This window comes from Babylonia areolata, chromosome 21 (assembly GCF_041734735.1).
Source record: "Babylonia areolata isolate BAREFJ2019XMU chromosome 21, ASM4173473v1, whole genome shotgun sequence".
NCBI lineage: Eukaryota > Metazoa > Mollusca > Gastropoda > Neogastropoda > Buccinidae > Babylonia > Babylonia areolata.
The window spans coordinates 29,258,126-29,284,847 of NC_134896.1; the positions used below are offsets into that span (position 1 = coordinate 29,258,126).

Sequence of the window (26,722 nt, forward strand, 5' to 3'; positions counted from 1 at the left end):
TCTCACACACACACACACACACACACACACACACACCTTCCCTCACCCTGTTTTCACACTCACACACACACAATGTGCATGCACATGCATGTGCATGCATACACACAGACACATACAAACACATGAACACACATGCAGACACAGATACACACAAACGTTTTGAAAAAAACAGAAACAAGCAAAGATGAACAGTACATGTCTGTGCCTACCTGTCTGTCTGTCTGTGTGTCAGTGACACAACTTTTTCCTCTGCCTGTTGTCACCCAGTATGCACTGGATTCAGCATGGTGATTTTTCTGTTTTTTTCAAATATTGAACACTAACCCCAGGACAAACCGACTCGAGAGGTTTGCTTGTGATCTGTGATGGTTCAAGCCTGTCTTTCTTGGTCTCTCAGTGTATAGATATCTATGCTTTTTTCTTTTTTTCTTTTTTTTTTTGTAGAGTGTGTTTGGCTTGTACGTTGCTGTTGGTAGAGAGTGCACAACGTTGCCATCTGTCACACAGTGGGCAAAAGTGAATGAAAGTGCGAGCGTACTCGTGGAGTGCAGGTTTTGGGGGCTCATAGTTTGTGGTGGCAAGTGTGGGTGTACTCACAGAGTGTGCAGGTTTTCGAGAATCGTGGATTGTGGTGGAGTCTGTGACACTGCGTTCAGTGGAAGTGTTCACTTAAGTTTTGACATGTGTGTCAGTGTTCACTTATGTTTTGAGTTTTGACAGGTGTGCCAGTAAGTCTGTCATCCTCATTGTGTGTGATATATAGAAGAGCATTGCTTATTGTTTTTTTTCTTCTTCACATTCTTGTGGAATGTCAGTGTGGTTGTCACATCATTTTCTCAACTAAAAGGGGGCAGGAAATCATGGCGAGCTAGTGCAAAAAAGGAAGAGAAATTGATAATAACAAAGTTGCAAAAATACTTTTTTAACACAGTTGTTGCAGTTGCAACTAGATTTTTTTCTTCTTCTCTGCTTTAGATTTGATAATTAACATACACACACACAAACACACGCATGAACAAACTCATGCATACTTTCACGCTTGTGCATGCTCAGGAGAAGTATGCCAGAACTAAACATTCAGGAATAGGAAATATTTGATAACAGTTTTTTTGTGTGCTGCTGTCTAGATCCACCCCTATGATAAAGCGCTGCCTTTGTTTACAGATATAGGTAGTGATAATTTTTGTTTGCTGAACTCTCTGCATGTGTGTGCTTGTGTGTGTGTCTGTGTGTGTGTGTGTGCATGTACACATGTGTGTGTATGAGTGAAAGAATTAAAGAGAGTGAGTGTGTGTGTGTGTGTGCATGCATGGATATGACTTTGAGTATGATACATCATGATTAGTTGTTCCCCCCCCCCCCCCCGGCTCCCCCCATCTCGCATTCCTTAGCCCCCCCCCTGCCCAACTCCTCCCTTAACCCCCATCCCCCCTCCCCCACATCCTCCTCAAACCAGGCCCCTCACTCCTCCCTTCTTGCAACCGCCACCCATCCCATCCCTCAGTGTCGAGTCTTGTCTCCATGTTGCTTGTTTAGGAAAATAAAAAAAAGAAAAGATTCAATTGAAGTTGTCCTTTGACCACTATTGTGCCCTTCACCATTTGCCCACTTCCCCACCTCCCTATCCAGTCCCCAGCCCTGCTTGGTCACTTATTTTCGTGTTCTCGACAGTTCTGTGTTGTGTCATGCGTAGCAGGTAGTAGACTGTTCTGTGAATGTTCTTTCAGGTGACTGACTGCATGGTATTCCTTCACTATTATAAAAAAAATAAAACAATATACATGCCCGATTACAGTTCTTTCATGCTCACATAGTCAGTTATAGATTATGCTTCTACACCATGGGATTCTGCTAGCTCTGATACTGGTACTCTCAACCCTCTGGGACAGATGTACAACCATGCTTTAGGAGTATATCTTTTATTAAATTCCTGTTAATAAACTCCACATTATCAAAAGTCTCTTGATACCCACCCTCTGAAGCAAACTTGTAAAGCTCAGGGCAACACAACTTCAGTTATAAATGATTTTCCTGGTAAACAACAAGAGACATTTAGATAACCTGCCAATGCCTCTTCCCAAGTTTAAAATTCTTAAAATCATTATAAAATAAACCCCATAACAAGCCGAACAATTTCAAACATGAGTCTTAAAAAGCATCTATTCAGAAAACTAGAAAAAATCATGATTCTTTCCAATGATCATCAAAAACAAAATTGATAAGAAAAATAAAATGAAATAAAATGAAAGAAACAGCATACATGATTCCATTCAGCCCAAGACAGGCAAGATTCATGAATATATCATATGTATAATCAATATATGCATCTCTTCGTGAGTATAATTATATCAAATGCATGTGCATGTCAGTCCCATAATCTCTTTTGTTTTTACATAATGCTGTTGGACGATTTGTAGTGTAATTATCTCCCACTCTCTCTTGAATGGGAAAACATTATGTGTTTTGTATTTTTTATTCATTTACCATTCAGAAAATATATACTTTTATTGTCTTTCTCAAAATACAAAGAGCACAGAATTTTTTGAAAATTTATTCCCATTTTTTTGTGAAAAAACCCTGGCAAATAGATTTCACTTAAATCTTATTTTCCTGGCAGCGAAAGGGTTAAAGTGCCTTTACCAAGGGCGCAACACCAGGTCGAAACAGGGGATTGAACCCTAACCACTGGATCACAAGTCCAGTACCTTACTTATTCTACTACGCCTCCGTAGGGCAAGAGCTGGATGTAAAAAGCATGTTATTGCCTAGTTTTTACCCTCATTATTATGGAGTTTGTCATGTCTTGTCTGACTAATAGTTCTATTCCCTGTGACTTGTTTTAGTAATTTGGTATTTTTTTAGTTTGCCTGTTTTAGAATTAGTTCCACCCACCACCCACTCATTCACCCCCAGTTCTAATTTTCTTTCCCAGGTGTTTTTTTTTTTTCAGGTTGTACAGGATCAGTATTTAGTTTTTGACTCAACTTTGTAAACAGAGTGAGTCTCTGTTATAACCTGGTGTTCAGTTGTCTGTGTGTCTGTGGTAAACTCTAACATTGCCATTTTCTCTGGAAATACCAAATTTGGCTTAAACATAGTACCAAAAAAATCTTCACATTCATACCAATAATAGGTTGTAAGTCTCCCGAATGAAGCTGTATTTCCAGATCATTAACGATTTATTTCTTTGAGATTCGAATTTTCGGATCGCTTCCTACTGAGTTTCTAGAAGGTAGGTTTTAGACAACATGACATTTTTTCTTTTTCACAAAATTAAGTGGAAAAAATACAAATTCTGGACAGAACACACACAGTGATACTAACTACACTATCGACATGTTTACATACACACACAAAAAACAAAAAAAAACAACAAAAAACAAACAAAAAACAGTACATGATTCAAACGGCGTTATTATGACCAATACAATCTACGTATATTTATCTCACGAAGAAGAAAACAACATTGCTTTAGATATCAAATTTAGTCAAATGACAGCAGTTGCGCCGCAGCAGTGGGGATTAATCTGCTTGCTTCAGAACTGAACATGCCTGGTTCAATCCCACTTTTTCTTTCAAGCTTATTTATATCATATTTAATACGGGCCACGTTTTAACAGTTTTTTAACCTTTTTTTTTCTCCTCATGTTTCCTTTACTGGATAACAAATGCGAAGCACAAGTGAGTCTTGAAGGCTTTGCCTCTCTGTTCTGTCCTATTATGGCACTGTGTTTCAGCTGGACTAAAAGCAAAAGAAGATAAGATTCCCCTTCCAGATTATCCACGCAGCAAAGTTCAACACAAAGGCATACTTTGCCAGTGATCATAAGAAGAGTCTGTTTGATTAGAATTGATTGATTATGCACTTCTTTAACAGATGTTTGTTTATATATTGATCTTTGGTGATCGATAAGTAACTGTTTTGCAGTAAGTTTCGTTTTTTGCCTCACCTAACTGAAAATACATTGATGAGAACATTATCACTGCCCTTTCACAAACTGTGCTTGCACATTTGAGTTATTTTAACACTTGCACCGGATACTTCTTGTTCAAGGCTTTTTACTGATGAAGAAGTTTATGTCTGTTTACAGTTTCAGTGCAAACCTTTGAAATTACTTGAAAAATCTGTTTAAGATTATTCTGAAATATTGAGGCATTATAGTGATGGCTGTGCCATACAGTGGATGATTGCTCTGAAGTCTAGAGTGGTAAAGCTGACTGATTGCTGTTGATTCGGCCGATACTCAGAGATGAGAGGGAGATGAAGGTATATTATTTAATATGAATATAATGATATTTCACCTGGCAGAAATACTTGAAGATATATTATTTAATGTGAAAGTAATATTTCAGCTGGCAGAAAAAGTTGAAGATATATTATTTAATGTGAAAATGATATTTCAGCTGGCAGAAAAAGTTGGAAGATGTATTATTTAATGTGAATGTAATAATATTTCAGCTGGCAGAAATGGATGAAGGTGTATTACTTGATATGAATGTGATCATTCTGATGATATTTGAGCTGGCAGAAATGGATGAAGGTGTATTATTTGATATGAATGTGATCATTCTGATGATATTTGAGCTGGCAGAAATGGATGAAGGTGTATTACTTGATATGAATGTGATCATTCTGATGATATTTGAGCTGGCAGAAATGGATGAAGGTGTATTATTTGATATGAATGTGATCACACTGGTGATATTTGAGCTGGCAGAAATGGATGAAGGTGTATTATTTGATATGAATGTGATCACACTGGTGATATTTGAGCTGGCAGAAATGGATGAAGGTGTATTATTTGATATGAATGTGATCACACTGGTGATATTTGAGCTGGCAGAAATGGATGAAGGTGTATTACTTGATATGAATGTGATGATATTGGAGCTGGCACAAATAGATGAAGGTATATGGCAGAAATAAATCAAGACATATTAAATATGAATGTAATGATATTTCAGGTGGCAGAAATAGATGACGGTATGTTATGTAATATGAATGTGATGACATTTCAGCTGGCAGAAATGGTGAACCTCCACTTCCTCAGCCTGATGGAAGCTCTGCAGGAGTGTAACTCCTCTGTGCTGGCCAAGGTAATGTGCTGTCTTCATGAAGTGTTTTGTGGTGTGTGTGTGCGCATGCATGCATGCGTGCGTGAGTGTTCTGTGTGTATATGTGTATGCAGTTATTCTGTGATGGCCAAGGTAGAAGTGTGTGTGTGTGTGTGTGCATGATTGTGTGTTTGAGTGTGTGTGTATGTTAGTGTTGTATCATGTGCTTCTGAGAGGGAACGAGAGAGAGTGAGAAAGAGAGAGAGAGCATTTAAATTTGGGACAGTGTGACAAGGATGAAGGTTGTACTTTCTGGCGTCAACAGGCCAGAGAGATACAGACATCTGCAATGTTGGTCAGGAAGTTTGAGCATAGCTCCCAAAGACATGTCCAAAAATATGATGGCACTCGACTGTGTAGTCCCAGTCTTCCCATTTGTACTGTGGACATTGCTGGCCACAGATTGAAAAATCTCACAATGATATATGTCTCTCCGAAACACGCATCCTCACAGTCATCAGTTTACAACGCTGCTTTGCCATGGACAAGTGGTAGGAACATTCCTCTTTGGGGTGGAATATGATTGTTAACTTTCTGTTCATGACACTAACCTTCCTGCCATGGGTGACTGGAAGGAAAATTCCTGCTTGTTTGATGTGGAATGTAATTATTAACTTTTGTTTCAGCTCTTTCCAATGTGGACTTCCATACTGTATTCCTATCATGCCCAGGTAAGAGGACTTGATATTACTGCTCAAAGACCATATTGTACGTCACAAAGCTGCTCTGTTACCAACATCTTTACATTCCTTGAAACAGAAATTTATAGACTGAAAGAAATTAAGCAAGAAGTATGATTAAATCAGTTGCACCATTAGTGCTATATTCTTAGATTTCTCCAATGAGTTCCTCAACAAACTGAAAGACAAGTCTTCCACAGGAACTTACTCACAGCTTACTCAGCTTTATCTAATTTACACTTTATTTTAATGCTTGCACATGTCAGAACAATGGATTTCTATACCTGTGTATGGGCAGTGAAACCAGACAGTAAAACCAGTCTTGATTATGAACATTTTGTATTGTGTTGTACTGTATTATTACTCTTTGAATCGTGCTGCTCTCCCCAGGGTGAGCTGCTCAGACAGTGCAGCGCCAGCCTCTGTCTTCTGCCTCCAAGTGTATACAAAGTGGATTTTTCTACAGAATTCTGCCAGGGAGAGCTCTTTTGTTGCCATGGGTTCTTTTTCATGCGCCAGGTGCATGCTGTGCGCAGGACCAAGGTTTATTGTCTCATCTGAATGAATAGCATACAGACAACCACTCAGTTTCTAGTGGATGGTTAAAAAATATTGCCAGGTATGGTATTTGATCCCATGTGTTTGGTTTCTCTGGCCTCCAAGACAGACTCGTTACCACTAATGAATTTCTGTACCTGTGTATATGAACAAATAAACCAGTCTCAAGTTTGAACATTTTGTGTGCGATCAGCAAGACGCGCGTTGTGACGTGTTTGATGGTTGGTGTGTGCAGTTGCCGGGCCACCTGCAGGTGAGGATGCAGGCGGTGCAGAACTGGGAGCCCCCCCACCCCACCAAGGACCACACCTCCTTCAACTCCTACATCCTCCTCACCTGGCTGAAGCGCATCCAGTTTAAGCTGGGCCAGATCGAGGTGCAGTCCTCTGCCGCCACGCAGATCTATGTCGTCTGAACAGGTGGAGATTGTTCTGTTGAGGGTTTTTTTTTTCTGTTGTTTCTTTTCTTCTTTTTTTTTTATTCTTTAAATATCAGCAATTAGTTCTAAAGCAAATTTCATTCATCTCCCTTACAACCTTAACTCTTTCACCACCATAGGCGACTTTAGTTGACCACACAGTGCACTGCCATGGGCAACTTCTGTCGACATCGACGGGTCGTGTTGATGAGACCGTTTTTCACATTGTAACAAACCTCGACTGCTGCAGCCAGTTTCCCACCAGTAGAATAATTACTAACCTTTGCACCCTGACCATGTTTAAAGTGCATGAGTGCATTGCATTGTTTTGACATAAACTGAAGCCTGTGACTGAGAGCATCGTATCTAGAATACTTGGCGCTGGGGAGTGTTTGTTTGTTTTTTTTTACACAGAAAATTGGTGGTGAAAGAGTTAATGAACTGTTAATGTTCACACCTCTGGAAAGGAATTGAAATCCGATGGAGTTTGTTTTCTTGTTGGGATTTGTTTGTGTTTTTTGGGGGCAAGGTTCAGTTTGTTTTTTAATGCAAGGAGTTTTTGGCTGTATGTCATCTGAACTGGAAAGTTTTTGAGCCACGTGTTGTTTGAGCAAGGGAGGTTTTTTAGCTGTGCTATCTGAACAAGGGTTTTTAAGCCATGTGTCATCTGAACAGGGAAGTTTTTGAGCAGTGTCTTGTCTGAACAGGGGAGCTTTTCAGCTGCGTGTCATTTGGATGGGGAAGTTTTTTTTTAGCCATGTGTTGTCTGAACAGGGAGATTTCAGCCATCTGTAGTCCGATCTTTTCAGCTATGTTCAGTCCGAACAGTTTTTGAGCCTTGTCATCTGAACAGGGAGTTTTTGAGCTGTGTGTTTTCTGAATAGGGAGTTTATGAGCCATGTGTTGTCTGAACAGGAGAGTTTTTGAGCTCTTGTTTCATCTGAACAGAGTTTTTGAGCCATGAGTCTTCTGTACAGGGGAGTCTTTGAATAGTGTGTTGTGTGAACAGGGAGTCTTTGAGAAGTTTGTTGTCTGAACAGGGAGTCTTTGAGAAGAGTGTTGAGAAGTGTGTTGTCTGAACAGGAAGTTGTTGAGAAGTGTGTTGAAAAGTGTGTTGTCTGAACAGGGAGTCTTCGAGAAGTGTGTTGTCTGAACAGGGAGTCTTTGAGAAATGTTTCTTCTGAACAGGGAGTCTTTGAAAAGTGTGTTGTCTGAACAGGGAGTCTTTGAGAAGAGTGTTGAGAAGTGTGTTGTCTGAACAGGAAGTTGTTGAGAAGTGTGTTGAAAAGTGTGTTGTCTGAACAGGGAGTCTTTGAGAAATGTTTCTTCTGAACAGGGAGTCTTTGAAAAGTGTGTTGTCTGAACAGGGAGTCTGAGAAGTATGTCCTCAGAACAGAGCTTTTAGAGACGACAAAAGGATTATTTTTTAGCAGTCTCTGAGCTGTGCCCTCTGAACTGGGAGTCTTTGAGCAGTGTGTTGTCTGAAGAGGGAGTTTGTGGGCAGCGTGTCATCGGAACAGTTTCTGAACCATGCATTGTCTGTTCAGGGGAGTTTTTGAACAGTGTGTTGTCTGAACTGGAGTTTTTTTCAGCAGTGTGTAGGGAGTCTATGAGCAGTGTGTTGTCTGAACAGGGAGTCTTTGGGCAGTGTGTTTGAAAAAAGTTTTTAAGCAGTGTTTTCTTAAGAGGGGATTTTTTTAGCAGTGTTTTGTCTGAATAGGGAGTCTTTGAGCAGTGTGTTGTCTGAACAGGGGAGTTTTTGAGCTGTGTTGTCTGAACAGGGGAGTTTTTAAGCTGTGTGTTGTCTGAACAAGGGAGTTTTTTTAGCTGTGTTGTCTGAACAGGGGATTTTTTGAGCAGTGTGTTGTCTGAATAGGGAGTCTTTGAGCAGTGTGTTTGAAAAAAGTTTTTAAGCAGTGTTTTCTGAAGAGAGGAGTTTTTGACCAGTGTGTTGTCTGAAGAGGGGAGTCTTTGAGCAGTGTGTTGTCTGAACAGGGAGTCTTTGAGCAGTGTGTTGTGTGTTGTCTGAGCAGGGGAGTTTTTTTTAGCTGTGTTGTCTGAACAGGGGAGTTTTTGAGCTGTGTGTTGTCTGAATAGGGAGTCTTTGAGCAGTGTGTTTGAAAAAAGTTTTTAAGCAGTGTTTTCTGAAGAGAGGAGTTTTTGACCAGTGTGTTGTCTGAAGAGGGGAGTTTTTGAGCTGTGTTGTCTGAACAGGGGAGTTTTTAAGCTGTGTGTTGTGTGTTGTCTGAATAAGGGAGTTTTTTTTAGCTGTGTTGTCTGAACAGGGGAGTTTATTTTTGCTGTGTCATCTGGACAGGGAGTTTTGAGCAGTGTGTTTGAACAGGGAGTATTTGAGCAGTGTGTCCACTGAACAGGAAGTTTTTGAGCCATTTATCCTAGGAGAGTTTGGTTGTTTTTTTTTAGCTGGGTGTCATCTTAGTTTTTGAGACATCTGTTGTCTAAAAAGGAGAGTTTTTGAATAGTGTCCGCGTCTGTCTGTGGTTAATCCAGGCGTTATGTTGAATGCTTAAACATGTACCAGTCTTTTAAGTATATATCTTATGTTTGTGTTGTGAGCCACACAATTACATGGTAATTTCTCTTGAGAGATTATCAAGATGACTTGTGTTCATGTCCCTTTTCATTTTGAAGTCTGTCTTTCTGATTAGGGTTTTTGCTTTGTCTTTGATCATTCTTTCCACATACCCCACCCCACCCCACAGAATCAGTACTGCTAGTTTCTTTTCTCAAATTTTATTATTAAAATGAATATTTATATAGTTAGAATTTTATATCTGAACTATAAGAAAATGGGCACTGGGAAGATGCATTTGAAATAAGAGAAACAAATGTAATTATTTAAAAAATGGAGATGTTTGAGGAGAAGATGCAGTAAAAGTGAAAACATAGAACAGATAATTTTCAGAGATGCAACGACTTTGACTGTAACAATATCAACGTAGAATATTGATTCCTGTCATTTCCTTCACCAGTTCATTCAGACATATGTTAAATTATCTGGTAATAAATATACTCCAGATGTTATTTTTCTTTCTTTTTATTATTAGTTTTATTCTTTTCTTTTCTTTGAATTGTTTAATTTCCCCGCTTTATATAATGACCATTTTCCCCCTTTCTCACCAAAGTAAGTTTTTCTACATAGTATATTAATTTGTTGAATGTACATTAAATTATTTTCCCTGTAATAAATGATAATGGTTTCCCTCTCCTCATTGCTTGTTCATCAATCATAAAACTAGACTGTAGTAGTTTATTGTATCAGTTGTTCTCAGTTTATTGTAGTATTCAAACATTCTTTTAACTTGGAGTGACAAAGTTATGTCTTGAACAAATACTTCAGTTGAAATTGTGCGTAGCAATATGGTACCGTTGCCGGTCAGTATACATGTTCATACTTAAGAACAGTACAATCTTTTCTATTATAAAATGCATTCTACTGTTGATAAATTCCATATTTTATTGTACAGGGAAAGATAAGAACAACTACAACAGCATAGTTATATAAGTGTTGTTTTCAGACTGTTGAAAGTGGAAGATGACAGACTGGCAGTCAGTTTAGTTGTGATCTCTGCTGTGATTTGGATCAGATCATGTGTCACACCAGAGCACAGACATCAAGCATGCAATTCATGGAATTATCAAGCCAAAATAATAGAAGTGCTATGAAGCAGGGGTAAAGTAGAAAAGGCAGTGGAGCACAGTCAATGTAGATCATTCACCAGCTTTTCAGAAGGTAATATCAAAACAACGTTCTCACAGCATGTACAGCAGTGTGGTCAGTGAAGTTGTTTCATGCCATGATGACTTCTCTTGGTAAATGTAAATAAATGTTCAAGTGTTGTGTTATCATTAGTTAAGTTCAGCGTTAGAACTGATGTAATCTTATATTTGCTTGGTCTGTGTGTGTGTGTAATCTTTTCATCCTTGGTCTGTGTGTGTGTGTAATCTTTTCATCCTTGGTCTGTGCCCCATCCAGGTACTCACTTCTACTCTTCTAAGTGATAACTGTGTAAGGTAACCAAGTATGGTCAGCTGCCAAATAAGAAACAAGACAGTATTTTGCCAGACAGGGATTGTGTGCAGTACTAAGTGCAATACTTTAAGGCATTATTCCTAGGGCCAAGATCAAGTAATTCTGTTGTGGTTTTTTGTTGTTGTTTTCAACAATTAAGCTGCTGTCTATTTGTTTGAGCAAAAAGAACTGTTCATCTCATTGCAGTGTGAACAGTATGTCATGTTACAATGTCTTGCATTGAATTTGGATTTAACAGTTTGCAAGCGGAGGACAAAAAGTTACTGCTGAGGTGGAGTGGATGTGATTGGGAGATTGGTTTAGTTGCTTCGTGGGCGTCCTCTTCATTGAGGCAAGAAAATGTGAATGAGCAGTTGGAACAAAACGAGTGGTGACAGTGAACAGACGCATATGAGTTGGCAAAAGATGGGTGGTAGCCCTGCTGATCCACACAAAACTTTAAATTTCAAAATTCAAACTATACACAGTGTATTTTCAGAGAACATTTGAGATGTTTACACATACTGTTGTGTTGTGTGGGTATTTGAACTTTCCCAAATAGTTGGTATTTGAGTTGTTTGAAATTTCATTGGCTGTGTTAGTCAAAGTGCTGGTCAAATGCATGTTTTCATGTTAATTAAGGCTTCCAGATAATTGAAATCTTAAGTTGAATCAAACCTGTGGTTGAGTTTTTCAGCATGTAATCTCTGTTAATAATAAAATTTAAATGGTTAAAACCTGTTGATAGAATTTAATGAAATCTGTGATTGTATATGATGTTTACTATGAAATATGTTAAAAGAAATGGTTTTGTGTGTGAGCCTTTATTTCATGTCTATCTGCATGTGTGCTCTTGGATGTTACTGAAGTTTTGCTGGAAACAACGTGAAAAATCAAAGAAAATAAGCAACTAACCAAGAATGTTTTAGATGAAACACCTCAAGTTTTCAAACCAGATGCTGGTAGAACTTAAAACCAGAACTGAAAAAAACTTTATCACATTGTGTGTGAGCATGTGCATGTTTGCTGCCCCATCATTTTGCACTGGCATTCCTCCCACACCACTTAACGCAAGTTTCCCACACATGGCTACACCCGCATCATGTGTCATAGCACACAGTCTGTCTTTTCGTTTCTTTTTCTCACACCCTGTATTTTATCCAACAAAATAAACAGTCTGCACAAACATTTTCCCAACACCATCAACAACACAAAAAAAAACATGGTGACCAAGGAACAATCTGAAGGAGAAACACAAACCTATCACCATGATAATGATAACCAGTCCCCATCAACTGATCAGGACTACCTAACAAAACAATGTATGTTTATTCTGAGCCACAAGGAATACATCCATGAAATCTCAAGCATCTCTCTTCCATATCAACATATACACAAGATAGAAATATACTTCACGGATCAATAAATCACTAACAAGATGAATCCGTTACACAGCACTATAGCTCTATCTCTCTTTCTTACACACACACACACACTTCTAGGCTGGCTTACCCTTTCCCCTTTTCTCTTCCTGATGCACACAGTCACTCATGAGAGCAAGCCTTCTGCTTCTTGTTGAATGCTTCCTCAAGCTCCCTATGATTAACCCCCTTCCCAAAAAACAAAAAGAGTAAAAACAGAAAGATTTTATTTCAATCACTTGCCTTCCATGCATTTTTCATCTTATTTTAATACATTTACTAAGTTGTTTCTTTTTATAATTTAAATTTCACTGTTTAAGTTTCAGACAAACGCATGGAAGGCTCTTAAGGCCAAAACCGTTTGCTGCATTTATGTGTGTCTTATTGTTTTGTTTTATGTTTTTTTTAATAAGCAGATGTGGTGTAGCATATATCATATGGATTAGTCTGAAGTATCAAAACTCTGACACCTTGAAACAAACTTTCTAATCCACACACTCCTGACAATGCATCTTCTACTATTTGGATGTTTCATTAAACTGGCGGTGATTCAAAGACACATTCTCTAAATCTCTGTTCCACTGAAAACCTTTTGCAACAAAGTAACTATTTCAGCCCATTACAGATTTTCACAGAGCATGCCATCAAAATGTCTGAACAACGAAATCAGAAAATACAAATGTGTGAATGCTCCAGGAATACTGAGATCAAATGATAAACTTTGGGGCATTGTGCTTTAACAAAACGGACCACTGTATGAGCAGTCATGAGGTGTTTACAGCAGGAGTCATGAAGTGATTTGTGAAGGAGCAGTCATTTACTGTTCTAGTCATGTTGGTGTTTACTGCAGGAGCAGTCATGAAGTGATTACTGAAGAAGCAGTCATGACGGATTAATGTAGGAGCAGGCAAGATGATTACTGCAGGAGCAGTCATGAAGTGGATTACTGTAAGAGCAGTCACAATGGATTACCGTAGGAGCAGTCGTTTTCTGTAGAAAAAGTCATGATGGATTACAGTAGGAGGAGTCATTTACTGTAGCGGTCATGAAGTGATTACTGCAGGAGCAGTCATGATGATTGCTGAAAAAGCAGTTTACAAGTGCATTACTGAAGGAGCAGTCATGATGGATTGCTGTACTGTAGGAGCAGTCCTGATGGATTACTGTAGGGGCAGTCATGATAGATTTCTGAAGGAGCAGTCACGAAGTGATTACAACAGGAGCAGTCATGAAGTAATTAGGAGCAGTCATGAAGTGATTAGTGCAGAAGCAGTCATGAAGTAATTTGGAGCAGTCATGAAGTGATTATAACAGGAGCAGTCATGAAGTAATTAGGAGCAGTCATGAAGTGATTACTGCAAGAGCAGTCATGAAGTAATTAGGAGCAGTCATGAAGTGGATGACTGCAGGAGCAGTCATGAAGTGAGTAGGAGCAGTCATGAAGTGATCACAACAGGATCAGTCATGAAGTGATTAGGAGCAGTCATGTAGTGATTACCACAGGAGCACTCATGAAATTACTGCAGGAGCAGACATGAAGCAATTACAACAGGAGCATTTATGATGATTACTGAAAGGGCAGCCATTAAGTGGATTCCTGAAGGAGCAGTCATGATGGATTAATGTAGGAGCCAGCTAGATGATTGCTACAGGAGCAGTCACTCATCTACTGCAGCAGTCATGATGGATTACTGCAGGAGCAGTCATTCACTGTAGCCATCATGAAGTGATTACTGCATAAGCAGTCACGACGTTCCACACGCACAAGATATGAGGTCTTGGCGGAGTTCCCACTGGTTACCCCAAAACCCGGCACACGCAAAGCCTCCGGGTCCCTGGCGGCGGTAACTGTCCCCAGTGATGACAAAGTCTGGCAGCAAGTTGGAAAACTGCAGGAAAGGAAACACAGTTCAAAGAGTTTAATCCTTTCATGAAAGCTTCCATGCGAGAAACAGAACAAACAAATAAGATGTAGGTATACTACTGCTGGAGAAGAAAACCACAAACAGGCACAAACTTTACAACATCACCCAGTTTACTCACTTAGCCAAGTAACAACTTTATCCAATTCACTCTATTTAGCCAATTTACAGCTTTTCCCATTTTACTCTACTTAGCCAATTAACAACTTTCTCCAATTTACTCTACTTAGCCAATTTACAGCTTTCCCCAATTTACTCACTTAGCCAATTAACAACTTTCTCCAATTTACTCTACTTAACCAATGAATAACTTTCCCCATTTTACTCTACTTAGCCAATTTACAGCTTTTCCCATTTTACTCTACTTAGCCAATTAACAACTTTCTCCAATTTACTCTACTTAGCCAATTTACAGCTTTCCCCAATTTACTCACTTAGCCAATTAACAACTTTCTCCAATTTACTCTACTTAACCAATGAATAACTTTCCCCATTTTACTCTACTTAGCCAATTTACAGCTTTTCCCATTTTACTCTACTTAGCCAATTAACAACTTTCTCCAATTTACTCTACTTAGCCAATTTACAGCTTTCCCCAATTTACTCACTTAGCCAATTAACAACTTTCTCCAATTTACTCTACTTAGCCAATGAATAACTTTCCCCATTTTACTCTACTTAGCCAATTTACAGCTTTTCCCATTTTACTATACTCAGCCAATTAACAACTTTCCCCAATTTACTCTACTTAGCCAATTTACAGCTTTCCCCAATTTACTCACTTAACCAATGAATAACTTTCCCCATTTTACTCTACTTAGCCAATTTACAGCTTTCCCCATTTTACTATACTCAGCCAATTTACAACTTTCCCCAATTTACAATACTAGCCAGTTTAATGAAACAGACTTTTTTTGCACTCAAAGGATAACACATAGAGAACATTGATTTGTGGACAGAATTTTGGGTGGACAAAAACCAGTCAATTTTCAAAAGGATTTGACAAAAAAACAACAAGAACAACAAAACAACAACAAAAACCCACCTGCTCTCCTGAGTCATTCATATCACAAACTGCATTTTATGTCTTACCTTGAAATCCCTCTGCCTCTACCCAGGTCTATTTCATGTTTGTGACAGCCATGTAAATCTAGTCATGGGAAAGGCATAAACATCAGGTAACTGTGATTTTTATTTTTCCATTCCAAAGTTTGCCAAAAGATTTCTGTAAAGTGAACATTTTTTTTTTTTTACTATTTACAAAGGCACCATACCAATTAATATGAATGCTTTCCCAGAGTGAATCAATTATATTCTTAAAAGGAACAGGTTTTAAATAAAACCCTGGGTTTTCCGGACACAATTAAATAAATTGTTGATTAGAAGTGTTTGTATAGGACGAATCAAAGGCAAATTATTGACTCCTAATGAAATTTCACCAAAGATTTTCCAGTGTTATCTGTTTCCAGGTTGTTTCCAATACAATTATCTATCTATTATTATCTATCAAAAAGTTCACACCAAAATAGAATCATTCTTGAATTAACTAGTACCGAAAGAGGGTACAATACAGTTTCGCCATAATCATATGACTCGCACAAAAGACCATGTACACATATATGCGCAATCACATCCATATGAAACAGTGTCCTTGGGGGTAGACTACCCTGCTAGAAAGCCAAGGTCCCATTTTCCGTTCCTAGAAAAGATCCCCTTCTACAAGTCCTTGAGAGATGGTCTGGTTGCTAGTCTATTGGATAAGATGGTAAAGTGAGGTTCCATGTGCAGAACTTAAAAAGGAACCACGGAAACAAGAGAATTATCTTTGGCAGATTTCTGTAGAAAAGGTCCACTTTTATTCGCAAACCAACATACTGCACAATCGCTCAGAAAAGCAAAACAAAAGCAAGGCACCAGATAATGATGACATGTTCTCTATAGGGACAGTTGGCCGATCTGTTGTGAGTAAAGAGAACTTCACCAAAACTGAAAGAAGGTGGCAGAATGGTTAAGATGTTTATCTGCCAATACAGAGTCCATGAGGTTGTGGGTTTGAATCCAGGTATCACCCTTTCTCCAAAGTTTGACTGGAAATTCAAACTGAGCATCTGAAATGAGATAATAGACTGAGGTCCAGTGTGCAGTATGCACTGAAAATGATCCCATGGCAACATGTTATCCTCTGGCACAATTCTGTAGAAATATTCCACCACTCTGGTTGGTACGCAAATATATATGCATGCAGTCAAGACCTGATTAGCGTGTTGGGTTATGCTACTGTCAAGCATCTGCCTTGCAGATGTGGTGTAGCTTACATGGATTTGTACAAACACAGTGCCACCTTGAAAAAATGAAACTGAAGTTAACAATACACACCCACACATGGATGCATAGTCGTGAATACACACACTCTACACTCCCACATCAAGGACACACAAATGTGCACACATACAAAAGAAAAGAAATGGGCATATATTTGGACCTGCATTATGACAATAAATTCTTGTGATTTGTGTAGTTCAGGCTCTGAACAAGCACAAGTTAAAGTTTTTGCATGTCTTCCAAGCTTTATCAACAAGATGCAGATTTAACTCACTCAGTACGGCCAGTCCTCTCTTCTCCTCTACACAGACCCCTCGGATGTCCAGTGGGTGTCTGAATGACCCAACCTTTAGCTTCCGTCGTCAGAATTGTGGTATTCTTTGTCAACATTCACCTCTTCAGTATAAGAGCCTTCCGCTTGCAATATTTTGATGGTGGTAATTGGGGTGTAACGCTGTTAACGTCTTCTCTTTCGCCGTTCGTATGGAGAGAGTTAATGCTGTCTCAAAATAAAGAAGAAACAAGCCAATCCTTCCCTAAATTGTCTAATAAAAATTTGAAAATAAATCAGTATGTAAATTAATTAATACATTTTTATGTTTTGAAAAATGACTTTAACAACACACCAAAGTTATTGTCCAAATGCCTGTCAAAGAGAAGATCACGAAAACTACACATCACTCACTGGCGACCTAGCCATAGGTGGAATAGTGGGTGTGGCCAAAGAGATGACATCGGCCAGTCCCTCTGTTGTTGTTCCCATGAGAACCAAAGCCAGATGCGTCGCCCCGTTGGGAGCCAGTGCCATTACCCCCAGCCTGCCATCGCTGAAGCTGCAGTCCCCAAGCTGGATCACTCTGTCTGTCAAAGGAAACCGACAAAAAAACAGTCTTCATCTGTCTGTCAAAGAAAACCAACAAACACAGTTTTCATCTGTCTGTCAAAGGAAACCAACAAACACAGTCTTCATCTGTCTGTCAAAGGAAACCAACAAACACAGTCTTCATCTGTCTGTCAAAGGAAACCAACAAAAACAGTCTTCATCTGTCTGTCAAAGGAAACCAACAAAAACAGTCTTTATCTAGCTGGATAGCTCTGTCAATCAAAGGAAACCAACAAAAACAGTCTTTATCTAGCTGGATAGCTCTGTCAATCAAAGGAAACCAACAAAAACAGTCTTCATCTAGCTGGATAGCTCTGTCAAAGGAAACCAACAAAAACAGTCTTTATCTAGCTGGATAGCTCTGTCAATCAAAGGAAACCAACAAAAACAGTCTTCATCTAGCTGGATAGCTCTGTCAAAGGAAACCAACAAAAACAGTCTTCATCTAGCTGGATAGCTCTGTCAAAGGAAACCAACAAAAACAGTCTTCATCTAGCTGGATAGCTCTGTCAAAGGAAACCAACAAAAACAGTCTTTATCTAGCTGGACAGCTCTGTCCGTCAAAGGAAACCAACAAAAACAGTCTTTATCTAGCTGGATAGCTCTCTGTCAAAGGAAACCAACAAAAAGTCTTCATCTAGCTGGATAGCTCTGTCTGTCAATGGACACCAACAAAAACAGTTTTATCTTATGACCTACATATAGAGCCAGTGAACTGGTCAGGCCTTGAGAACCTTTGTAAAAATCCAGGACAGAAGGAAGAGTTTTGGGTTTTGCTGTTGTTGTCGTTTTCAGTTCATGTATTTACAAAATATATTCTATTTTGTAAATACATTAATTTCTTTTTGTTGTTGTTGTTGTTGTAAATACTCATATTCTAATGGTTATAGTCGGGCACGACTGATCATCATACATTAACTTCATTTTAATCGTAACATCAAAACAAGATGGAACAAAAGAGACAAACTTACACAAAAAACACACATCTATTTGATCTTGATTTTATGTTTTCTGTCATATACTGTACCGTGAAAGGCAGATGCAGGCCTATCAGTTTGCTCTGCTGGCCAAATTTTGCAGCTAACTCAGTACTACAACACCTCTGACATACTCTTCTGCCCTCTTGGCGACAAATGCATCATCAAGTGTCAATGGTAATACTGCAGTACAAAAAGAAATGTACCTTTCACAGTCACTGGCACCTTGTCCAGAAATGTTTGAGTCAACTGGTTTTCTTCTGGCCCTCCGATCAGTATCACATTTGTGTTCTCTGCAAAACAAAACACATTCACAGCAAACACAGAAGCCAACATTTGTGTTCTCTGCAACACAAAACACATTCACAGCAAACACAGAAGCCAACATTTGTGTTCTCTGCAACACAAAACACATTCACAGCAAACACATAAGTTCACATTTGTGTTCTCTGCAACATAAAACACATTCACAGCATACACAGAAGCTCACATTTGTGTTCTCTGCAACATAAAACACATTCACAGCATACACAGAAGCTCACTTTTGTGTTCTCTGCAACATAAAACACATTCACAGCATACACAGAAGCTCACATTTGTGTTTTCTGCAATACCAAACATGTTCACAGCATAGAAAGAAGTATTTAAAAAATACCATTGTTTTCAGACTCCATATAAAAAGAAAATATTGAAAATGTGGCAGTATCTGTTATTTATTCCACATACTCAGCTCTGTACACTTCTCCCTTTGGAATTACTTGTATATCAATCTGTTATTATCATAGTCTTTAAACTCTGTTCATAGTTTTGTTGAAACTCACATAATTATGGTCAGCTTCAAATTTCTAGCTGTGAAGACATCCGTCACTCAAGCTGTACGTATCAGAACAGGACTTTATATAAGATGTTCTTGTCCTGCTTATCTGTAACTGTGGTGTCCTGTAACATAACTAGCCACATCTACTTTCGATTTCTCCCCTTCAGCAGGGTAGCAGTTTGCACAAGGCAGGGAATCAGACCCTGCTGGAGTCTGCACCAGTGGGTCACGGTAAGTATGTGTAATTAAAAATACTGTTTAACCCATTCTTCTTCTCCTGCGTTCGTGGGCTGCAACTCCCACGTTCACTCATATGTACATGAGCAGGCTTTTACGTGTATGACCGTTTTTACCCCGCCATGTAGGCAGCCATACTCCGCTTTCGGGGGTGTTTAACCCATTCAACCCTGGAGAGTTCACAGCCCCCACAGGCTTCCTTACCATACTGATGCGGATAAACGCAGAAATTTTTACTGAAATCGACACGTTTTTCCTTTAAACTGACATGTGTGTGGGCACTGACCAGAAATACTGTACAAGTTAATTCCCTTTGCTTGCAGTTTATGCATTTGTCGGAACACGTAAACCGTTCTAATGAAACAAATTTTGACGCCTGAGCGGTGTCTGGATGCAGGGTTCAAAGAGTTAAACCAGCAAGGACCCTGACCCAGCTGCGGTGCCCTGATGTCGGTGTCCTTCACCACAGGGGCTGAGGTGTCCGACGTCAGATAGAACTGATTGGCCACGTACACCGCGAAGGCCTGGTTCCTCTCTGCCGCCTCTCGCTTCCCTTGTGTACCTGGAGGGAAAAAAACCCATTAAAATCAGTGAAAACCACCACCAAAAAGACACTAAAATTCAGTGAAAAAAACGCAGATGAAAAAACACTAGAATTCAGTGAAAATAATACATAAAACCAATTACATTCAATGAGAAAAAAAAAACACACACACACAAACACCCCACCCCCAACTAAAATTCAACAGAAAAAAACACATATAAAATACATTAGAAACACATATAAAATACATCAGAAGCAATGAAAAAAAACCCATAAAAGACAAAAAAATTCAGTGGAAAAAGAAACACACAAAAAACATAATAAAATTCAATGAGCATCATCATCTTCTTGCTGTCTTGTTGTTTTCATTGTATTTGTATTGTGACATTTTCAATTAAAATACAGTTTAAACAAAATATAAAAATAAAAATAAATTAAATAAATAAAAAAAGAGGAAAAACTAGAAGGAGAAGCGTGTCCACAGTGAATGGAGAACATTTCTGATCGATGTTTTTCCCAGACAAATATACACATATATTCATTTATCTGTACACATATTAAAAAAAACACTGACCTACGACAATCACAAACTCTTGTTCGGCAATTCGGCGAACTGGTCCCTGTGTTAGAGGCCCTCGCTGGCTTTCTGAACGAACGTCATCCGTGCACACCCTCCACCGGCCTGTGACATGATCCCCAAAGACAGTTAGCAAAACAAATAAAATCATGTTGCTTGCCAAGCCCAGGTGACTGCAAAGGGGCCATTTCGGGGCTGAACATCCTTCTGCCAGTTTTTATAACCAGTGGAAAAGTACAAAGGAGGACAAGGAATTTTGTTTAATGTCCCGTCACAACATACTTGTGATTAAAGAGAACACAAAATAATATTACAAGGTCAGTTGATACAATGTTGGATAGGAAGATCAATTCATCAGGAGGATGAGGAATTTAGCTTTATATCGTCACAACAGACTGGTGATTAAAGAGAACACAAAATAATATTACAAGGTCAATTGAAACAATGTTGGATAGGAAGATCAATTCATCAGGAGGATGAGGAATTTAGCTTTATATTGTCAGTCACAACAGACTGGTGATTAAAGAGAACACAAAATAATATTACAAGGTCAGTTGATACAATGTTGGATAGGAAGATCAATTCATCAGGAGGATGAGGAATTTAGCTTTATATCATCACAACAGACTGGTGATTAAAGAGAACACAAAATAATATTACAAGGTCAATTGAAACACTGCTGGATAGGAAGATCAATTCATCAGGAGGATGAGGAATTTAGCTTTATATCGTTACAACAGACTAGGTGATTAAAGAGAACACAAAATAATATTACAAGGTCAATTGAAACAATGCTGGATAGGAAGATTATTTCATCAGGTAGAGGAGTAATTTTGCTTAATGTCATCACACAACAGACTGGTGATTCAAGAGAACACAAAATTATATTAAAAAGTCAACTGAAACACTGTTGGATAGTAACATCAATTCTCCATGGGGTTCAATTTTGCTTAGTGTCATCACACATACTGGCGATTAAAGAGAATACAAAGTAATATCAAAAGGTCAATTGAAACAATGTTGGAAAGGAACATCAATTCGTCCATGTCTCATTCAGTCCACATAAAATTTAAAATGAGTAAAACTATTCGAAATAATGTAAAAAAACAACAACAAAAAAACCCCCACAAACCCCACCACAGATTCACCCATGTGTTTCAGTACATTGAGCACACTGATACAGGTGTGGTGTCTAACTTAACCTGGCACATATAATCAAGGAAAGAATATGAATAATGCAAGAAATGCATGGAAGTTGAAATACATTTTGCATGCACATGTACATGAACACTTTTTTTTTCATTACAGTAAAAAAAAAAAAAGTCTAGCAATTTCATCTGTTTAATCCAACCATGCTATGTCAGTCTGTGAAATTATTAAATGTATCAGTTTGCAATGAACATTTCAAAGTAACATCCAATAGAGGTATTAGTCAGTCAATCACTAGTTTTCTCACTGACTCAAAGTGTCAGTCAGTCAGTCAGTCAGTCAATTACCAACTTTCTGATTGACTCACCAGCTGTTCTGCAGAAATTGCTTGCACTTGATTTGAGAACCAAGTCTACATCTTCTCTTGACACCTCAAACTGCCCATCAATCTGACAACAATGCAATAACAACTTGTTAAATCAAAAAGGAAAAGAAAAACAAGGAAAGACAGGGAGAGAGAAAAACAGATGCAGAAAAGACAGACAGACACGCTCCATTGTAAGGGAGAAAAAATTGAAAAAAGAAAAAAAGAAAAAAAAAAGAAAAACATTAAATTACTTTGATAATTTGAGAAGAATTTAAGCAAGCAAACAAACCTCCACACCCCACCCAACCCTACCCTTCCCCTTGCACACACTCACTCACACACACACACACACACACTCACACACACACACACTCACACACACACACACACACACACACACACACACTCACACACACACACACACACTCACACACACACACACACACACTCACACACACACACACACATACTCACACACACACACACACTCACACACACACACACACACACACTCACACACACACACACACACTCACACACACACACACTCACACACACACACACACACACACACACACACACACACACACACACACACACACACACACAGCAGAGGTGTTAAATTCACATGATTTCATGCCTTGGCTTGAAAAGCAAGGAGTATGAACAAAGAACAAATTATACAGAAAATCAGGAAGATAGAACAGAAGGATGTGTGGGTGAGTGCACACTCTCCATTCACACAGTTCATACACTGCACACAAAAACCAACTCTCTCTCTCTCTCTCTCTCTCTCTCTCTCACTCACACACACACACACACACACACCATCTAATTACAACTGTACAGCAGTATGATCATCAATCAAATGTGATCACTAGCAAAATACAAAACAATATCCTAAAACCAAGTGATTTATTCAACTGCGATGACTGTCAAAAAACACTCACCAACTATGTATTTCATTGCATGCGTACTGGATGACCGTTTATTTCTTTGTTCCTTTTGTTCTTTGTTGTGTCTATTAATCCTTCGGGATTTTATGATAATAAATGAAGTCAAGTCAAGTCAAACACCAGTCCACACACAAAAAATATATAACATATCTAAGGGGATGTTTGGCACAACAAAAACAAAGAAAACAACAAAACTGTGTCTGGAGACTGATTCTAAAATCACTCAAAACAGAGTATGACTGCCTACATAGCGGGGTAAAAATGGTTGTACATGTAAAAGCACACTTGTGTGCATACAAGTGAACGTGGGAGTTGCAGCCCATGAACGAAGAAGAAGACAACGATGAAGAAGAAAATCACTCAGAGTTGGATTGTCATGCTGACCATATGGCAGTAAGTTCCAAAGTTTGAGCTCCAAATTTTACAACAACATAAAACATATTTACCAAAAATATTCTCCTTCATGGCAAAATCGCGTCTTCATAAGTTTGCATATGAACCTTAAAATTACATCTAGAAAAAATATATGGAAAAACTGTCATTTCTTACACCAGATCCTTTATCATTTATGATAGTTCACCATACTCACAGTGATCTGTTTCTGATGCCATAGTTCACCATACTCACAGTGATCTGTTTCTGGTGCCATAGTTCACCATACTCACAGTGATCTGTTTCTGGTGCCATAGTTCACCATACTCACAGTGATCTGTTTCTGATGCCATAGTTCACCATACTCACAGTGATCTGTTTCTGATGCCATAGTTCACCATACTCACAGTGATCTGTTTCTGATGCCATAGTTCACCATACTCACAGTGATCTGTTTCTGATGCCATAGTTCACTATACTCACAGTGATCTGTTTCTGATGCCACTGTACTGGCCGGTTAGGAGGTTCAGTCAGAGTGAATGTACGGACATTTGTTGTCGTCAGGTAAGCTTTATCATCCGTTATGTTGATCTGCAAAAGATCAGATGTGGTGACAAGTTGATTATAAGCACTGTCCTATCATAGTGTAAAAGCAGACTCTTCTTCACACACTAAATCATAAATACACAAATGCATGCAGTCACTCACACACACCAACTTGCTATAGTCACAACATACCAAATTCCATCCTGTACTGTACTGGATTCTACTGTCGTATCCGACGGACGAGTCAGCAGGCAGGTCATCTACCATTGCATCCACCACATGTTTTATACACATTTCCTTTTCAAAACACAGATACAGCGAAACCTGTGTGCTCACATACTTCCTTACCACTTTAGTACACACACACACACACACACACACACACACACACACACACACAGAGTCATATTTCATATGATTATTACTACAGTATGTTTACAATTCATTGTTTTCATTTAACATGACCATTGTGAAAAGATGTAAAAAAAAAAATTCAAAAAAATTCATTCATTTAAACACATTCATTTACCTTCCACCACCACCTCCACACCCCCTCCAAATTCACTTACATACCCCCCCACCCCCACCCCCACACACCAATACACACATACCTCCAAATCTCCTGCCCCTCCCCCCACCCCCCTCACACCCCAGTCCCCTCACAAAACACATCACACACACCTTGATCCTGCTTGTTCTGAAAGGAATGGACTGCTGCACCACTCGCACCCCCCTCAGCCCCTCTCCGAACGCAGGATTGACCGTCACCAGTTCCGACACCCCCGCATGTGTCTGCCCTCCCCACATCTTGCCGCCGTCCTTCCTGCAGTCTCCATCCTTGGTGCAGGTGTCCTGGCCACTGACTGATGTGGCTCTGGGGACCTGGGCCGACAGGCAGTCGGCAGCGAAGGCACGCATCTGCTTGTCGTTCACCACCCCTCCATCGTTTGTCTCCCTGTCAGGGAAAACAAGGTTAACTCACTCCGGGCGAAGGGCCCCACTGTTTACAACCGTTCTAGATTAACCTTCACCGTACTTTGTGGGTCTGACAGACCCATTTTTGCCTTAAAAAATGCCTTTAAAATATATTTGGTGTCCGATTAATTTGAAATTTCATGACTTTTGTTGTCACAACATATGCATCATTTTAGTAAATTAATGTACTAGTTTAACTGATTAGTTAATCAGTTACGTAATTGTGAAAATTTTTACCTGCATTCCTACGTTGTGGGTCTTACAGACCCATACTCCCCAAAGAAGAGAAAACACTAAGTACCCTTATTCGTAATTCGTGGGTCTCTCAGACCCATACTCGCAAAAGAAGGGAACAAACCAATAATCCCTTTGTACTACGTGGAACGAAGTGATTGTGCGTACTTGACTGATGACACATAGGCTACCTCACTGCTTCTGTAGTTGGCTGGCACATCGCATCCGGCTCTCACGGAGAACGCAACAGTACAGCATGCTACCGGTGTCATTGTCTCAGGCAAGTTATATTTTGATGATTATCAAGTTTATTAATTGCCATCAAGTTAGCTTGCCATCTGTTCGATACTTTAGGTCGATTCCAACATCGCCATCTCTGAAGGCATCAGTAAGTATTGCAGAGAACATGAGGCTGAACAGCGTTGGAGCCAGGACGCAGCCTTGCTTGACACCATTTGTGACAGCAAAAGGAGCAGATGTTTCGCCATTGTCCTGGACTCGAGCCTGCATGCCTTCATGGAATTGGCTGACCAAGGAAATAAATTTCCGAGGGCATCTGTACTTTTTTTTTTTTTTTTTTTTTTTGCTGCCCCATCATCTGCGCCGTTTCAGTGGCATTACTCCCACGCCGCTCATTCAGATTCCCCCATACACGGCCACACTCGGGTTCGTCCGTCGCAGTCCCAGCGTCGGCAGTCCACAGGGAACCATCGATGTTAGGTCGCCTGGAGGCCACACACCAGAGGAGACCCTGCACTGCTGCTGAGTCACTTCAGTGGTGTTCATTGGTGCCTGTTCTGTTTTAACGTACTTAGGACACCACCTACTAAGCCCCCTACTAACGACAATAATGGCTTAGTCGCGGAGCCAGACTGAGCGAGCGTCTCTCCCAGAGTGGAGACCGCCACCACGTCCCTCAAACAACAGCCCCCCCATGACACTGACGACATTGACAGGACTCACCCAAAGCACGGAAGTGGAGGGGTATCGAAACTGAGGTCACCATGAGAGCAGGGCATGAAAGGCCACAGACTTTGAGACTATTTTGTTTATATTGATGACGATGAAGGGGGAGGAGGATGACGATGATGATGACGATGTTGCTATGGAGGTCCATTTTGGTTTGGGACTGCGTGACAAGGCTGTACTCTACGCTTCCTGTCATAATGATATCCCGGCGTTAACCAGGCCCGAGAGATACAGACACTTGCAGTGTTGGTCAGGTAATTAGAGCAACACACCCAAAGACGCATCCTTGAAGTGTATGACACTCGACTGTGTGGTCCCAGTCTCCCCATTTAAGCCCACAGCACACTCAACTCTGGGTAGGAGCCGGCCACGGGCCGAAAAACCCACCTCCGCTGGGATTCGAACCCGCGTCCTCCCAGCCGTTAGTCCGCGACGCTAACCACTTCGCCACGGCGGCTGGTAGGGCATCCGTACTTGGCCATGATCTTCCACAGTCCCTCTCTACTCACGGTGTCGAAGGCCTTGGTGAGGTCGACATAGGTGGAGAACAGAGCAGCATTTTGCTCCTGACATTTCTCTTGCAGCTGCCTTGCAGCAAACACCATGTCGGTGGTTCCGCGCTCTTTCCGGAATCCACATTGGCTCTCAGG

General features: G+C 39.8%; 2 protein-coding genes across 2 annotated transcripts in view; one reads left to right on the forward strand and one right to left on the reverse strand.

The window, feature by feature from the left end:
• Positions 1-11,724, forward strand: part of LOC143295659 (protein unc-79 homolog) — a 93,403-nt gene extending 81,679 nt beyond the window's left edge. Inside the window, 4 exon segments of the mRNA XM_076607274.1 lie at positions 5,020-5,097; positions 5,742-5,786; positions 6,589-8,851; positions 9,040-11,724. Coding sequence (XP_076463389.1) covers positions 5,020-5,097; positions 5,742-5,786; positions 6,589-6,768 — 303 coding nt within the window. The 3' untranslated portion in view covers positions 6,769-8,851; positions 9,040-11,724.
• Positions 11,725-11,937: 213 nt separating this feature from the next.
• The window catches only part of LOC143296204 (uncharacterized), a 34,173-nt gene continuing 19,388 nt past the window's right edge, over positions 11,938-26,722 (reverse strand). The window contains exons 9-16 of the mRNA XM_076608022.1: positions 24,576-24,849; positions 23,832-23,939; positions 22,021-22,102; positions 20,502-20,609; positions 19,814-19,945; positions 18,536-18,622; positions 17,155-17,330; positions 11,938-14,114 (exon numbers count right to left, since the gene is read on the reverse strand). Of these exons, the coding sequence (XP_076464137.1) occupies positions 13,971-14,114; positions 17,155-17,330; positions 18,536-18,622; positions 19,814-19,945; positions 20,502-20,609; positions 22,021-22,102; positions 23,832-23,939; positions 24,576-24,849 (1,111 nt within the window). The 3' untranslated portion in view covers positions 11,938-13,970. The remainder of the gene's footprint in view (positions 14,115-17,154; positions 17,331-18,535; positions 18,623-19,813; positions 19,946-20,501; positions 20,610-22,020; positions 22,103-23,831; positions 23,940-24,575; positions 24,850-26,722) is intronic.